The following is a 14640-nucleotide window of genomic DNA, read 5'->3' on the forward strand; positions in this document are numbered from 1 at the left end:
TGTGCCTCACTCACTCACTCACTCACCGCCTCCCCAGGGCCATCCACCGCGACCCGGACCTGTACCCGGACCCCGAGACCTTCAACCCGGCGCGCTGGCTCGACCCGGCCTTCCCGACCTTCCGCGAGCCGCTGACCAAGTTCCCCAACCTGCAGAACTACTCGTGCTTCGGCTTCGGCCGCCGCATCTGCCCCGGCATGAACATCGCCGAGAACTCGCTGCACCTGCTGGTCGCGCGCCTCGCGTGGGCCGGCCACATCTCCAAACGGCCGGGGGTCGAGGTGCCCCTGTACGACTACACGGCGGGCTTCAACGTGCAGCCGCGGCCCTTTGTGTTTGACCTCAAGCCGCGCAGCGACGCGAGGCGGGCGCTCGTGGACAAGGTCTGGGAGGAGGGCAGGGTGAGGGATCCGCTGGACGAGGTGCATACGCTGTGACCCTGTGATTTCTGACCTATGGCCTCTACCGGTGTATTGAGGGTTTGATTCTGGGTAGGTATGATGGTATCGACGACTGACATGATGTTGAGGTGTGATTGATCTGTACCGACGTCGGGTGTTGTCGTCGGCGGGAGCAAAGAAGATAGAAGGCGTGGATGGATGGATGGATGGGCAAGACATGACGGCACAGGAAGAGTGTTTTGATGCTATGTGTGAGTGAGACTGTGACGGCAGCCCCTCGACGAAACCAGTCAGAGCCACCAAACAGCTTTCAAGCGGCTTCCAAGCAAGCCATTGTCGGGCATGACATTGTGTTTCTCCCATTCTACAAGCGTCGTCACCTGCCTGCCGGGTGAGAGCACGCGTGGTCCCCAGATTTGACCCTTTACCCCCTTTGACTTATTCATCTTTGATCCCCATGTCCAGTCTATCATTCCCTTTCACTGCTCCTTGGTCACCCTCCCGCTATTCTTCGCCTTTACTCCCCCCTCTCCCCCCCCTCTCTATCTACCCCGTATTCGACTCCTCCGGGACATCCTCGCCCGCACTCCTGCGCAAGAACGCGACCGTCTCCCCCACGCGGCTGAGGAACGGACTATGCCCGCACCCGCGGAACACCTCGGTGCGCAGCCCCGTGGCGCCTTCGGCGCGCATCCGCGCCACGATGCGCTGCTGCGTGGCGAACGTGAGGGCCTGGTCGTCCGTGGCCAGGAGGTAGTGCACCGCCACGCCGGGGACGGTGTAGGCGGTGAAGGCGGCGCGGTCGAACAGCGCGGCGGAGCTCATCGCGCGCAGCCGCGAGCCCCACCGCTCGACCTCGGCGGGCGGGAGGTCCTGGAAGAACAGGCGCGCGGGGGGCGGGTCGAACAGCGCCCCTATCCCCGCCGGGGGGTCGCGGCCTTCCAGCTCCGGCACGCTCATGCCCGCGGGGAGGAGGAAGGAGGTGATGGCCGCGATGGCGACGACGCCCGTGGTCGTCGACGCCCCCGACGCGGCGCGGCTCGTGCGGTCGAGCCCCCGGATGGCGCCCGAGGCAGGGATCCCGCCGTAGCTGTGTGGCACGACGATGACGTCGGCGCCGCGCGCCAGCTCGGCCTCGATGGCGTCGCGCACCGCCGCCACGTCGGCCTGGTGGTCCGGCACGACCTCCGCGGGCGCCTTGGCCACCGAGGGCAGCGCCGGCGCCACCGCCCGGTAGCCGTGCTGGTGGAGCGCCGCCATCAGCGGCTCGAAGTGCGCGGGCCCATGCCAGGCGCCGTGGACGATGACGAAGGTGGGCTTGGGCGGTTCGGCCATGTCTTTGTGTTGGGGCGCCCTGGTGGTGGTGCCTCTGCCGCTGTATTTATTGTGCTGACTGACGGTTTGAACCGGCGATCGATGTATGGATTGTTTGTGCCTTGACTTAATTCTCTTTCTCCCTTCTTCTGGGAGGGTCTCTTGAAATGAAAAACAAGCAGAGAACGGACGGAGCAGAAGCAGAAAGAGAAGCAGAAGGCGAAGGATGTAGCGAAAGGGGGTCTTTATGAAACTATACCATGGCGTCAGCATTTAGACCACCACAACCATACAAGCAGGTCACTCACACACACACTCACACACACATAGGCACATACATGTATCACGCCGACATTAATGTCCAAACAATAGCTAGATCGATCCTCTCACCCTCATACCCGCCACCTCTCGTACTCTCACATACCCCACCTACCCACTCACTCGCTCTCGCCTCGTTCCCATGTGGGCGATTTCATGATGCCACCCATGCCACCCCAAGCGACCCTTTACCTCCAAAGGACATGATGACAAACGCCCAATGAAACGAAAATTCCCCCTTCAAGACGCCCCAAAATAAGGGGGGAGGGGAGGGGGAACGGGCGGCCCTATACCGTGTACTCGGGTAATCGTATTAGATGACATATCATGGGGAAACGGGGGCTGAGAGGCCTGATTCCTGAAAGCGGAAATCCACAAAGTAGCCGGAATGGGAAATTGTCTTGCATCACCAAGGCCGAATACAAGCCAGCACAGAGCACTTGGTGGTCATGAGTCGGCCACTGTTCACGTAAAAGACTTCGGCGCAGAGCAAAGAGCGTAGAGGTAGGAGGTACAGGGAGAGAGTCCATACACCCAGCATGCGACGAAGAATAAATACTTTTTCCCATTCAAATCACAGCAACAAGGACTCGCTGCATCTGATGCTCATCTATCCCGTCTCATCTGCGCCAGATCCCCAATAAGCGTTACATGGTCTGCGTCCGTGTTTTGGTATGCCCATTTCTCTAAAGTCGTGCCCTTTGAACATGATCCGTTAGTCGTGACAATCATCCTTTGCCCGGTCCACCCCCCAAAATCCCAGGATCCCTCCTCGCGACCAGGAAAAGTCTCGTGTGAGCCTTGCCTCATGTTTTTCCAGCTTCCACTCCACAAGCCGCGTCTGCCGCATCATCGCCCTCGCCAGTTTCCGCGTCCACAAACTGTTCCCCCGACGTGGTCGCAAAGCTTTGCTTCCGACTCGAATCCGGCGACCGAAACCGATCATCCCAGTCCTCTTCGTGCGTCGATGAAGCATTGCTTGCCGTCCTCAGAGTCACATCTCCGTTGAGGGACGTGGTAGACACTGGAGCCTTGTCATCGACCGCCTCTTCATTTTCCCGCTCGGCCTTTCTCAGCTTCAGCCTCTCCTCGTTAGACATATGCTGCCATTCTGGAGACATGGTAATGACACTGGCCTTCTTGCCATGCAGAATGAAACTGCCGGTGCCGCGCTTCAATTCTTCGGCCTCGCCGTGCACCGACTTGCCTCCATCCTCTGTCGTAGCCAAACTAGAGCCCGACTCCTTACCCTTCTTATGGCGATGGACGCTGGGTGACTGGTGAAGATGATGGTGATGGTGGTGATGATGCGGCTCGCGCAAGCTCCGTTGTAGGCTTCGGCGGACACTTCCCGTCTTGGACGAAGGCTCAGTTGCACCCGCCATTGCGCCAACCCGATCCCTTTCGGACTCACTGGTGTCGGGCCTTCTATCCCGGGCGACGTTACCGTCCACATGCATCAGCCCTGCTTCACGCAAGACACGTTCCTCAGAGTCGTCCGCCCCACGTGCGAGCCGGTCTCTGTCTCGGCTATGGCGGGAGCTGGTGGTCGAAACTTGGTGTGACAGACTGTGCGAATCTTGAATGCTTTCGTGCCTCGACAGAGACGGCTCCGCGGACAGAGATGGGCTGGTGGCCGATGGAAGGTCGACCGTGCTTTGGTCAGTCCGCATGCTGACATTTTCTGACGTCTTGAGCTTATCAATGATGTTGGACGGTCTCGACGAAGTAGCACTGATCGGTGACAAGGTGACGTGGCTCGTGTCGGTGATGGTTCGTCCGAGATCTGCTTGGCCCGTCTTCAGAGGAGTGGTCTTCTGAGGCGTCGACGCCAACGACGCCTTGGGAGCAGGGAACGCGGTGGCGCCCTCCTCTTCGAGGTCTTTGAACAGAATGTCTCGATGCGTCCTCGTTCTCCAAAGTTCCACCCTAGTCCACTTCAACTTGGCAGACATCCGGCCGGCAGCCAGCACAAGAAATTCACGAGTCTTCTGCTGGATGGGGAGCAGGATGAGCAGGTGCCGTGCATTGCGGAGGAGATGGTCGAGTTCCTTTTGAGCCACCGCGATCCTCTCGTCGAAATCGCTGATTTTCTCGTTGATCAATTGCCGGCGGTAGAACATAATTTCCCACGCCAGCTGGGGGTCGGCCTTCTTGTCTTTCTGCGGAGTATCTCCGCTTTTGCTGGAGAAATCAGAGTCCTTTCGAAGGAGATGACGGCCTTCGTAGTTCGATCCTAGCAGCCCCCGCATCCTCACGCCGGCGGTGCGGAAAGTGGCTGCATAGTTGAGCTTGCCAATCCAGTCATTCATTTCGACCTCGCTGTTAGCCAGGAATATTTCCTCAAAACCTCCGTGTTTGATAAAAACAAAGGCATTCTTGTGTTTCTTGTAGCTCGAATCCAGTAACGCCACAGCGTCGTCCATAGACATCAGCGCGTCAGGCTCGAAAGAAGTGAGTGGCGGTTTAAAGACGAGAGGAACAGATCTATTGGTGGACTTGGAATGTGTGTCATACTGCGCAATCAGTTTCTTGACCCACCCGACGTCTTTGAAGAAGTAGAGCTTCGAGTCGGTCAGGATCGCACCCCATTCCTGCCACGGGCGCTTGGCCTTCTTCTTCTTCGGGTCCTTGCGCCACAGCAACCCCACTTTGGCAACCTTGATACTGACCAGGCCAGCTTGCGCTTCACCAGGGTTGCTGATGGTGGCTTGGGATAAGAAAGCATCGGGCCTCGACCTTGCAGACACAATTTGCAGCACGGCCGAGTTCACAAAGGCTTTATGGTGGTGATCGGTTTCGAGAACGCCTGCTGTCCCCGTGGAACAATAACAGTCCTCTGTATCCATGACATCCTTTAGAGATGGCCGCAAGACGTCTAGTTTATTGTCCAGAATCAGGGTGTACGGATCAACCGGACCGCGGAGGCTCTCGAGGCTTCTAGTCTTGATCAAGCTTCTCTTTGGCTTAGGCGCCAAGAGACGGTGGCTGTTGACGGCGACCTCGTCTTCGAAATGGATGAAGGGCGTGTAGCACACATTGTCGTAGAAGCAATCCAGGATGTCACTCGAGATCTGCACCGGCCCTTGTTGGGTATTCTTGACGTAATCTTGTTTCTGCATCTTTCGTTTGTTGTTCTTGTTGTGAGTGTCTGAGTGAAGGAGAAGGATGGAGAACGCAACAAAAGCAGCTTCGTCCGTCGAGGAGAAGATTCCCGGGTTGCATTCATAGTATCTGTCCGCGAACCCGGCCAGGAGTCTATCAATCTGTTGAGTTTCCTTGGGCAACTCCACCTCCATCAACATTTTCCGGATCGCCATGTCAATGGAATCGCCAAAATAGGAAAAGCCGCGCATGTACTTGCGCAAGCAGGTTTTGGAGAAGTCGTCGGCGCTCTTGCAAAGAATGGATGCCATCGCGCTTCTGGGAACTGCGGCATCGAGCTTTTCCAGGTAACTAGCTGGCGTATCGCCATCCTCTCGTTTGGGATACACTCGCTCTGGTTCTGGCTCTCGAGGTATATGCAAGGAGTTGGATTTGGAGCCCGGCGTTCCGGGAACTGAGCCGGCACCTGGGCGCGTAGGTGGCGCAGAATTCTGCCGTAACCTGTGAGGGAGAGATAACAGGTCGCCAAAGCTTCTTCTGCCACTCGTGGATGTCGATGTTCGCGTTGATGCTGGCTGAGGACCTGTGTCAGATAGCCTCTCAGTCGATTTCCCTAGCGAACTTAGGGTCGAAGATCTTCCTCTCCCCGATACTCGCGGAGGCACGAGTGTCACCGATGGAGTTGATTGACCGGAGTGGGTGGACCAATTGGAGTCTTGCCGTACGATGGTGGCTCCTGGTGACCCGAACGGAGCGTTGGTAAGTGCCACAGCAGAGTGAGTCGGTGAGGGAACTGCAGAACCATGTCGACTTGGCTCAGTATCAAATCTGACCGCCGTGTTTGATCTCCTACTTGGCGACATTGATTTCCTCCCGATCAGGGACTCCTGGGGGGTGTGCGAGGTCGTGGTTCGGCCAGAGGCAGGTGTTGCAAACTTTTCAGGCAGTGGAAAAAGCGGGCCTTTGTTCTTTTTGCGCCTCTTGAGTTTGAAAAAGGTGGTGGTGGTGGAGATGGTGTGTGTAGTGGTAGTCTTTGCGTAGACGTGGTGGTCACCAGAACTGTCATCCGATCGAGACGATTCCGAGAGTCTCGTAATGGGGATAGCCAGCGAGGACGAAGATTCGTCACCGTACGCAGGTGGCTCTGCGCCAGAATGACCAGTTTTGGGCCGCGGAAGACGCTCAAAAGAGGTGGATTCTTTAAGCATTCCGCGCTTCGTCAAGTTCCCCTTCTCGTCCTGCACGTCTTCTGTAGCTGTACCTTTCAGAGGGTCTAGAATAGTCCGTCTAAAACTGTGACTCTTCCGAAATGGACTCGGCGCTCGGGCAAACAATCTTCGTTTGGATGGCTTCTGGACAGGCTCGTCGAATTCATTCGTCGTAGGCGCGGTTGTGATGATTGTAGGCGCTGCACGACAAAAATCAGCAACCAGCTTCACAAGACAAGACAGAGGAGACATACGAGGTACTTCATTCGAGGGACTGATCTCCTCATTCTTAAATCTGGTAGACAGTTGTGGGTCCGACGCATGCCTCAATCCCAAGAGTGACAGCCTTTGAGGCATGGGCAGAGGACCAGAGCTGAGATCATTTTGAAGCCCGTGACTTCTTCCTCCTCCTTCAATCCGCGTGGATGATCTGGTCGCTGGAGAGCTGGCACTTTTTGGAGGGTCGGGTTGGTGGAAGGGTACATCAGGCTGGACGGGGGGCTGGTGGGAGGGCAGTCCTTCAACATCCTGTGTCAAAAATGGCGGGAAGGGTTCTTCGTTTGTCCGCGACAAACTCAAACTCAGCCTCTTCAATGAACTACCACGGCTGCGGGTGCGAGTGGACGGCACATTGCTGCTGGCCGAAGTCGAGGGGGGATCTTCGACGATACTGCTGTGTCTTCGGTGAGGAGGACCTGACGCAGGCTTCGACGGCAGTAGAGTCCGCAACGGCATGGCGTGAGATGTCGACGAAAAACGTAGTTTAGACCATGGCGATCCCAATGGCGGCAGCGATTTGTATCGTGCACAGCAGACAGAAGTCGTAGGGGGGGTGTCGGACAACGGACAACTGCGTACGTGGACAGGGAGAGATTCAGAAATTGCTTTGCTTAGACGGGAGGCCCCGAATTCTCAGTCAGCAGGCCAGCTGTGACTGTGAGACGGGTGAAATGCAGAGTATCTTGGACGCGGAAACGCAAGACACCAGGAAGAAGCGAGTAAAGAGAGTGCAAGAGGTCCGCCGTGCTGTTGTTCGGGGGGGGATAGTCGATGTGAGATAAAGTTGGCATGAAAAGGCACTATGGCCGTGATGTTCTTGGAACTGTTGGAGGACATGGGTTGTCGGAGTTGGAGGTTCACGATCGCATTCCGCTGCGGGCGGACAGCAGGAGCCCGGGTGCCCTGGGTGCCAATGAGTGGGTGCGAACTGGGTACCCCCCTGCCCCCCTAGGTCCCTCGAGGCCACTGGGCCAGTTATTCGGCCCCTAGGAGCCACTGGCTAGGCGTCCCTCCCTGGTCGCCGAGTGGTGCTTCCCCTCGCTTTCCTCAATCCAGCCAGAGCTACTGTACCTACACCGACTGCCACGTGCTTTATCTCTCAGGTGAATTTTCTCGAGCCTCCAAACTCTCCAGCCCCCTAGAATTTGGATGCAGAGGACTTGGGGGATCATGCAGACGCATGCGCACGCAGCGAGACCCCGTTCCTCGCTTAATGCCTTTCGCTTGTCCAGATCCGGGGCGGCGTCCGTGGGATTGTGCTGGTCGCAGCCAATGCAGGAATCATTATCATTACTCTCCAACCTGCCTCTAGCTTGTCCTTGGCCATTTGAGGAAGGAGCTCCTATACCTGGGGACTTTCTTATCATTCTATGCAACCCCGGATAAATGCCCTGTGCAAGGTGTTTTCCCCAACGCCCGTCGATGCCAGAACCGCTCGCTCGCTTGCAATGCAAAAGTCACCCATGAATCCCCTTCAATGACTCTCTACCGAGAACCCTGGCCACTAGGTGGCACATAATAGCCACTGAATCTCGCTTGATACATCTGATTAGGCTGCTGATGTTGCATCTGTTGCATCTGCTGTGCCTGGGCCTGTTGTTGGTATTGCCAGGCTGGCTGATTCGACCAAGCTTGCGGTGGCTGTTGCGGCATGGAACCACCCCAGTACGCAGGCGTTTGAGCATTGATCCATTGCCCACTTTGTCTGACGTCGATAGGCGAGTTGTAACCGGGGTATTGTTGCATTCCGTAGGTGCGCTCCGCCGCCTGCCTTTGCGCGATGGCCTCTTGAACCATGTGACCAGCGACGCCTTCCTTGATGTTTCTCTTTTCCTGCTCGCGTGCTTCGATCGCCCCGATCAGTCCGACTGACGGGTCTGGCGTCTTGCTTCTGTCAATCACTTGGATCAGTGGACCGCCTGTCATCTTCGCAACATGTTCCTGCTCTCTGGCCGACAGATGTGATGATGGATCGATCAACAATGAATGTCTCGAGCTTGATCGGAGCATCGAATCTCTTTTTTTCTGCAGTTTGTTTGGTGACTGCTCAACCTTGCTGTAAGAAACGCTGCGATGAGGCACATAACCCTGTGGCGCTCTCGCAGCGACAGCGCGTTGTTGGACGAACTCCTCAGCCGTTAAGCCCCCCATAGAGTTGTGCCTCGCCAGAGTCGTTCCAGGATGCCAAGCATAGCTCGAAGACCGGGAATGATTTCCCTTGGGGCTGTTCCTCTCGGCCAAAGGCGACCTTTGCTCGTCACCAGGTGTTGAGTTGGCCGGCGAGACTCGCTCATCTTGGGGAGATCTGGTCAGAGGGGTTGCGGGAGCTGTTGGAGGCCGGTCAAATGGTGACTGTCGCCCTGTGATTCCAGAAGCTGTCGGAGGGCGGCTGTGTCCCGGAGTCAAGCTTGGTGTGAAGGTCACGCCAAAGTCAACGACAGGTATGTCGACTTTCGCCGTGTCTTGGATGCCACTAGACAACTGAGGATCTCCAACTGTCTTCAAGACGCCTGTCCTGGTCTTTCTGTGGAAGACAGGGCGGTCGTCATCCTCGGGCAGGCTGTCATAGTCTGGTGAACTGCTCGGTGCCTTATCGTAGCTAGAAGCTGAATATTTAGACATGCTGTCGGGCGACTGAGCACGGTTTGATGGCGCCAACAAAGTTGAGGTCGGGGTCGGGACTGGCTTTCGATGGATCGGTTTGGAAGCTATTGAATGCTCGGTAGGGACTCGGGGATGTTCTGGTCTGACATCAGCAGGGTTTTGCATATAAGCACCTTCTGCTACCACTTCTTGAGACACGAGTTGATTAGCAGATATTTCTTCGTCGCGAGGGGTCTCATTTACCCCTCGTAGCCCCTGATTCTCGCCTTGTCGGCCATTATTCCACGCCACCAACGCTGCATGCCCCGCCGCCCCACCACTCGCGAGTTTATTCACATCGACAATCTGAGACAATGTTCCATTTGACATGCGACTTTTCTCACGTCTCAAGTCCGGTCGGGCGTCGGGTCGCCTCTGTGGGACGTCGCTGTGTTGGTGCTGCATATCTGGAGGAGCCACCACCGGCGCAGGTGGTGTTGCTTCCCTCACATCTTCTTGGATATCTTCCGGCTGAGTACGCGGCCCTTGACCGTCGCTATCCGAGCTGTACCGGCTGTCTGATGTTTCGGCTTCACTATGTATGACGTTGTTCTTGAATGGATTTCGATGAGCTGGAGGTGCCGGCGGAGGCTGAATAGGCTCCATATCGGTATATTCAGCGGACAACCTGGATGGGTTGTAGTTTTCATGCTGGCGACGATTCTGGGTCGGTGACATGTAGGCAACAGATTCTGATACAGACCTCGAATGGTGGTTTTGCCCAGGCGAAAGATACGCGATGTTCGCTGGAGCCGTTGCAGATTTCTTGGGGGAAGCAAACACTGCATCGGTTGATTGGTTGTGCTGGTGTCGAGAAGGCGGCGATGAACGGACTGATTCAGCATCGTCGTACTGCACACCTTGCCTCGATTCCGAAAACACTCGGTTTTGTCGCCTGTTTTCCAAGTTGCTGCTCAAACGTCCTTGCGCGGTCATTGACATTCGCTTGGAGGTTGCCTCCTTCAATTGTCTACGCCATTCGCGTTCGCTCCATTTCTCACTCCCTTGAGAGTGGATTAGCGCTGCAACGTCAATGATGTCCAAATAGCCATATCTCCGGTCGCGCGGCATCGCAAACATGAGGCCCCGGGTGTCCCATGTATCGGCGATCAATCGCTGAGGACGGCCGTAGAGGTGGAAGATGTCGTATACTGGAAAAAGCCAACGAAGCATCATTTCAAAGCCCGAGACTGCGGGATGTACCTCGGGCATCACGAAAACAAAGCCTTCGGTCCTGGATTCTGGTTTTGAGTGTATCGTAATGCGACCTTCGACTTTGACCAAAGTAGACTGGTCGATCAACGGTTTCGACTGGGGATAGATGGCGTATGCCGAGTACGCATCGGTTATGGTCGCGATAGGCAGAGCCTTTTTGGTTTTCTTGGTGTCATAGAATTTGATAACCCCCTTGGGCAGGGCGGGTCGGTCATACACTGATTTCTTCTTCAGAGACTTGTTCGACCTTTGCCATTCTTTCTCATCGGGAGGTTCTATCACACACCAGCATCGCCTCCATGGAGTGCCGGCGCCAAATCGAACGCGTGCCCAGTCTTCCGCCTTGAACTTTGTCCGTTCCATGATCGTGCGGATGTTGTTCAAGGATTTTCCTTTACCCGCAATTAGGGAGCCCGTGTACAGTTCCTGGAGCGAGGAATGTTCAAACATTGCGAGTCTGATGCCGGCCGTCCACTGGGTCAGAGAATGCAGCGAGTTGAAATGGAACAAGTATCGATTCTTGCCTGCCGTGGATATTGACAGCACATTCTGTAGGGGCTGAACATCGGGATTTCGTGTAGGGAGTGTCTCAATCTGCCAGAACCTCAGAATCAGGCCGCCCGGGAAAGTCTGTATATCCTACCATCTTAATGGAAGCATCCGCCAAGTTGATAAATGTGGGAGCAACTTCTCCATCTTGACCAGCTGCATCCAAAGCAGCTGCGTCCCAAAGTGAGAGCACAGTGCCCACCAGTTGAGCGAAACATTCAGTCCAGTTGCGATCCGCATTGGGTCGTCCGTCTTTCACAGGGTTACTCAATGGGAAAGGTTGAAGAGGGATCGGGAGAACTCACGAGTGTCAAGATCGTTCAATTTTAGAAAGTATCCTGCATGGGATGATCAGCATCGGGACATGTTGATCTTACAAGTCAGCAATAAGTACCTTCTTGATACAGCTTGTTGCCGTGACTTGAGAGGAAACTAGTGGGAACGTCAGCACTAGAATCCCATATAACCAGGCCGCCAGGCGCACCTGAACACTGGTTTCAACTCCTCAATGTGATTTTCTCTTTCAAACTCCATTGACGGAGGCGTATATACCATGGATGCCGGACGGGACGCAACCCGGTCTGTCCGAGGGGTCGTTCGAGGGGTTTCGGTGGGGGTTGGGGAGTCCTGGAAGCGTGCCGGTGACGGTAAGTCCTTGTCGACGATTTGTGTCTGGCCGGGGGAGGACGACTTTGAGAGCGAAGGGATCGAGAGGGTCGAATTGCTGAACGCCGCAGCCTTGAAGCTCTCGGACAGGTTGCGAAGGCGGCCCATGTTGACAGTGTTGTCGGTGTTTAGCCTTATGGAACTTGCACCTGCCGCTCGGGCCCAGACTCACTTGCCGCACACAATGACGGCCTGGAAGGGAAGGATCGAAGAGGACCGTGCAGCGTGCGACTTGACGACAAGTAGCTGTTGTCCTCACCAGCACACACCTGCGTTTGCCTTGTCGGAGAAGAGCAAGAGGTATCTTTCAGCTTGCCATCATAAGGTGTCGCCCAGAGGAACGGGTTCGGCGGGTAATGGAGGGCCGGGTTTGTGGCAGTGCAGGCCACAGCGGGTATACAGGAAAAAAGAGAGCGGAAAGGCAGCTGGTTTGAGCGAGCGGTCAATAGACAAAAGGAGGGAGGTGAAAAGGGAAGTGGAAACAACAACTGAGATGTACTACTTGCGAGCTTGGTGATCTGGGCCGCAGGTGATGTGGTGTGGGTGGTATCCGTCTCGCCATGTCATAGTGGTTCAACTTTTTCTGCTTTGCTTTTGGACGTTGTTTAACTAAACACACAGTTAAGTGGACACCTCGAGGCCCCCCTCTAGAACCGTCACCAGGCGATTCTCACCACGATACGCCGGCCACTTCGCTCAAACTAGAACAGAATCAGGTAAAACCAAGCCGTCCAGATCTGCCAGAAAAGCCACAAGGCGTCACTCTTCTCCCAGACTTCCAAGTTTCGTCTGGACGAGGCATCGTCTGCCGTTTGATGACGTCTCTAGCCAACTAAACTCTCTAGTCGAGCTACACGAGGCCAATTTGGAGATCCAAAGCCTCCCATCCACTCATCACCCAAGCTCCAGCGACATCATGAAATCATCCACCAAGGAGATTGAGCCGAGTTCTTAGCTACCAGATCCCGCCGAGTTTCCTCCTCGCTTTCCCTGGTCTGCGGACAACACTTCCAGAGCCCGTGCCCGTACCAGCATCGTCGCTAACGTCGGACGGTCCCTGGCAAAGTGGCTTGCGTGGCCTTCTGGGCCAAGCACCCCCGGAATCTGCTCAGGCCTTGATGATTGACTCCAGAGACGCAATCTGTTCGGCAGGTGGACAATACCAAAAATGCTCCGTTCGATCCTACATCCGTTGCTTTATGTAGCTCCATTGACACCTCCCTTTACTGGAAACGCCGGCACAAGAGCCCTCAGCCAGTCGTTCCAGTCGGCCCCTTGACCGTGGAGTTTTGACTGGGCGCATCCAAGAACTCGGCAGGGCGAAACATACGCGTCTCGGCACCCACCGGCGAGACATGCATGACCTCCTGTGTCTCCTGCATGTAGGAGCGAGCTACGAGTAGACTCCGCGCCCAAGGCCTTCCTTCCCTTGGGGTGGAGCTTCGTCTGGTTTGTGGGTTGACTCCGCCATCGGCCTTCGCATCAGGGACCTGGAGCATACGTTATTATTTGAAAAACACACGAGTACGGAGTAGAAACATTGAAATTCGCCTTGCCTATGGCTCGGCACGAAGTTGCCCTCTCCATTTGTGTCAAAGCTAGTAGTACAGTCGTTAACCGCCTCCGAATGGGTTGACACATCCCGTTCTAGGACCAGCCTCAATCGCCCAACTGGGTGGAGTGTTCTGTGCCTAGATCATTTGACGGTATTTTCGCTCGTTCAAAGCCCCGTGATGCCCTCTCTAGCGCCTGCCGTCCGTCGCTCCCGTAATGAAAATCATCATTCAATATCTTCATGTTGGCTTGACATGATTCTATCATGACATGTCCATCATGGCCTTCTATCGTATCTCCAAAATCGTCCTTGAGCCCTATGTTTGTAGCTCGTTAAAGGTTCTGAGCGCCATAGCGACCCTAGTGTCGGCATCAGTCAACGGGTCTTCTACTTTTGGTGCGTTATCCTCGCTCTGCTCTTTTGTGTCACGCGGCGCGTCCTGCTGCCCGCCTTCTTGTGAATTGGCGGTCACAGTGGACTCAAGATTCGGGTCGATCAAGGAGGCGTCGGTCTGATTCTGAGGAGACGAATTGCTGAGATAATAGTGAATGTTTCTGGAGAGACCACCACTTGTAGAGCTACTGGGTTCAGCTTGCACGAATCCGTATTCAGGGTGAGATTCTGTTGCAGGGTTTGCTGTTGTATAGTAGGCAGTGCCTTGGGGTGGATATGAGGTCTGGTCAGCGGCTGCGGTCGATAGAGCTTCTAAAGTGTGAGCTGCGACTTGCTGGACCATGTCAGAGGTGGTAGGAGTGCGAGGAGGGGTGACGGCGTTCGCATCGTCTGCATTCGGGTCGGCGACATGGATCCAAGTCACTGAAGAGGCAGTCAGTCTCGTTATCCAAGTTGCTAGTTGTCAAGATACAGACGTTGTTGTGGTACCGGCAGAAACGACTTCAGATCGTCTTCACTATACGTTTGGCTATACTTGAAGAAACTGTCCAGTGAATGTTCTTGGCCATCTTTGCCAAAACTCGAGTTCTGGTGGTGGCGGAAGGTGATTGCTGTGTCAGGAGTGTCAGTTCACTGAGGTCTGGTTGACGACCGCGGAGGACAGGGCGACTCACGCTCGGAGCGCACACAGTCGCGGTGCGACTTTAGACATTGTCCGCAGATCGGCTTTGCCTTGAATTTCGCGATCAGTCAGTCTTCATCAACAGCGAGGAATGCGGCGCGCTTTTACCTCGTCGCATTTCAGCTTGCGTGCGCGGCAAGTCTGGCACCCTGTACGACTCCTCACAGTCCCAGAGGACTTTGATTTGGCGGCCTTTTGCGACGCCATGTTCGCTCGGTTTGCGTTGTTGTCTGCAACGCACTGGCAGGTTTACCGACAGACACCCTCGACTTCTTAAACCCGCCGATGCCGCCGCAGTGGCTAGCGCCTTCG

The 14640-nt window shown here is 55.5% G+C and overlaps 3 protein-coding genes across 3 annotated transcripts; all 3 read right to left on the minus strand.

Annotated features, from left to right (window-relative positions):
* Window positions 1-2529: 2529 nt before the first annotated feature.
* Window positions 2530-7598, minus strand: PV07_09224 (uncharacterized protein). Its single transcript, XM_016396457.1, has 2 exons — window positions 6601-7598; window positions 2530-6546 (listed from the first exon to the last, which is right to left on the minus strand). Exons 1-2 carry the CDS (start codon window positions 7079-7081, stop codon window positions 2840-2842), a joined length of 4188 nt encoding a protein of 1395 aa, XP_016246313.1. The 5' UTR covers window positions 7082-7598; the 3' UTR covers window positions 2530-2839.
* PV07_09225 (uncharacterized protein) lies at window positions 7580-12253 on the minus strand. Its single transcript, XM_016396458.1, has 5 exons — window positions 11517-12253; window positions 11427-11464; window positions 11338-11370; window positions 11127-11284; window positions 7580-11077 (listed from the first exon to the last, which is right to left on the minus strand). Exons 1-5 carry the CDS (start codon window positions 11804-11806, stop codon window positions 8111-8113), a joined length of 3486 nt encoding a protein of 1161 aa, XP_016246314.1. The 5' UTR covers window positions 11807-12253; the 3' UTR covers window positions 7580-8110.
* Window positions 12254-13259: 1006 nt separating this feature from the next.
* Window positions 13260-14583, minus strand: PV07_09226 (uncharacterized protein). Its single transcript, XM_016396459.1, has 4 exons — window positions 14437-14583; window positions 14321-14378; window positions 14123-14257; window positions 13260-14069 (listed from the first exon to the last, which is right to left on the minus strand). The coding sequence occupies exons 1-4, from the start codon at window positions 14533-14535 to the stop codon at window positions 13570-13572; spliced, it is 792 nt and encodes a 263-aa protein (XP_016246315.1). The 5' UTR covers window positions 14536-14583; the 3' UTR covers window positions 13260-13569.
* Window positions 14584-14640: the final 57 nt, after the last annotated feature.

Source organism: Cladophialophora immunda, assembly GCF_000835495.1.
Source record: "Cladophialophora immunda strain CBS 83496 unplaced genomic scaffold supercont1.5, whole genome shotgun sequence".
Lineage (NCBI taxonomy): Eukaryota > Fungi > Ascomycota > Eurotiomycetes > Chaetothyriales > Herpotrichiellaceae > Cladophialophora > Cladophialophora immunda.

Coding starts and splice junctions, on each gene's coding strand:
- PV07_09224 (XM_016396457.1), bottom strand. CDS start 7,081: ATGCCGTTGCGGACTCTACTGCCGTCGAAGCCTGCGTCAGGTCCTCCT. Junction 6,547..6,600: donor TCCCTCGAATGAAGTACCTC/GTATGTCTCCTC, acceptor TTTGTCGTGCAG/CGCCTACAATCATCACAACC.
- PV07_09225 (XM_016396458.1), bottom strand. CDS start 11,806: ATGGGCCGCCTTCGCAACCTGTCCGAGAGCTTCAAGGCTGCGGCGTTC. Junction 11,465..11,516: donor GAGTTGAAACCAGTGTTCAG/GTGCGCCTGGCG, acceptor CGTTCCCACTAG/TTTCCTCTCAAGTCACGGCA. Junction 11,371..11,426: donor CAACAAGCTGTATCAAGAAG/GTACTTATTGCT, acceptor CATCCCATGCAG/GATACTTTCTAAAATTGAAC.
- PV07_09226 (XM_016396459.1), bottom strand. CDS start 14,535: ATGGCGTCGCAAAAGGCCGCCAAATCAAAGTCCTCTGGGACTGTGAGG. Junction 14,379..14,436: donor GCAAGCTGAAATGCGACGAG/GTAAAAGCGCGC, acceptor GCGAAATTCAAG/GCAAAGCCGATCTGCGGACA. Junction 14,258..14,320: donor CGACTGTGTGCGCTCCGAGC/GTGAGTCGCCCT, acceptor CTCCTGACACAG/CAATCACCTTCCGCCACCAC.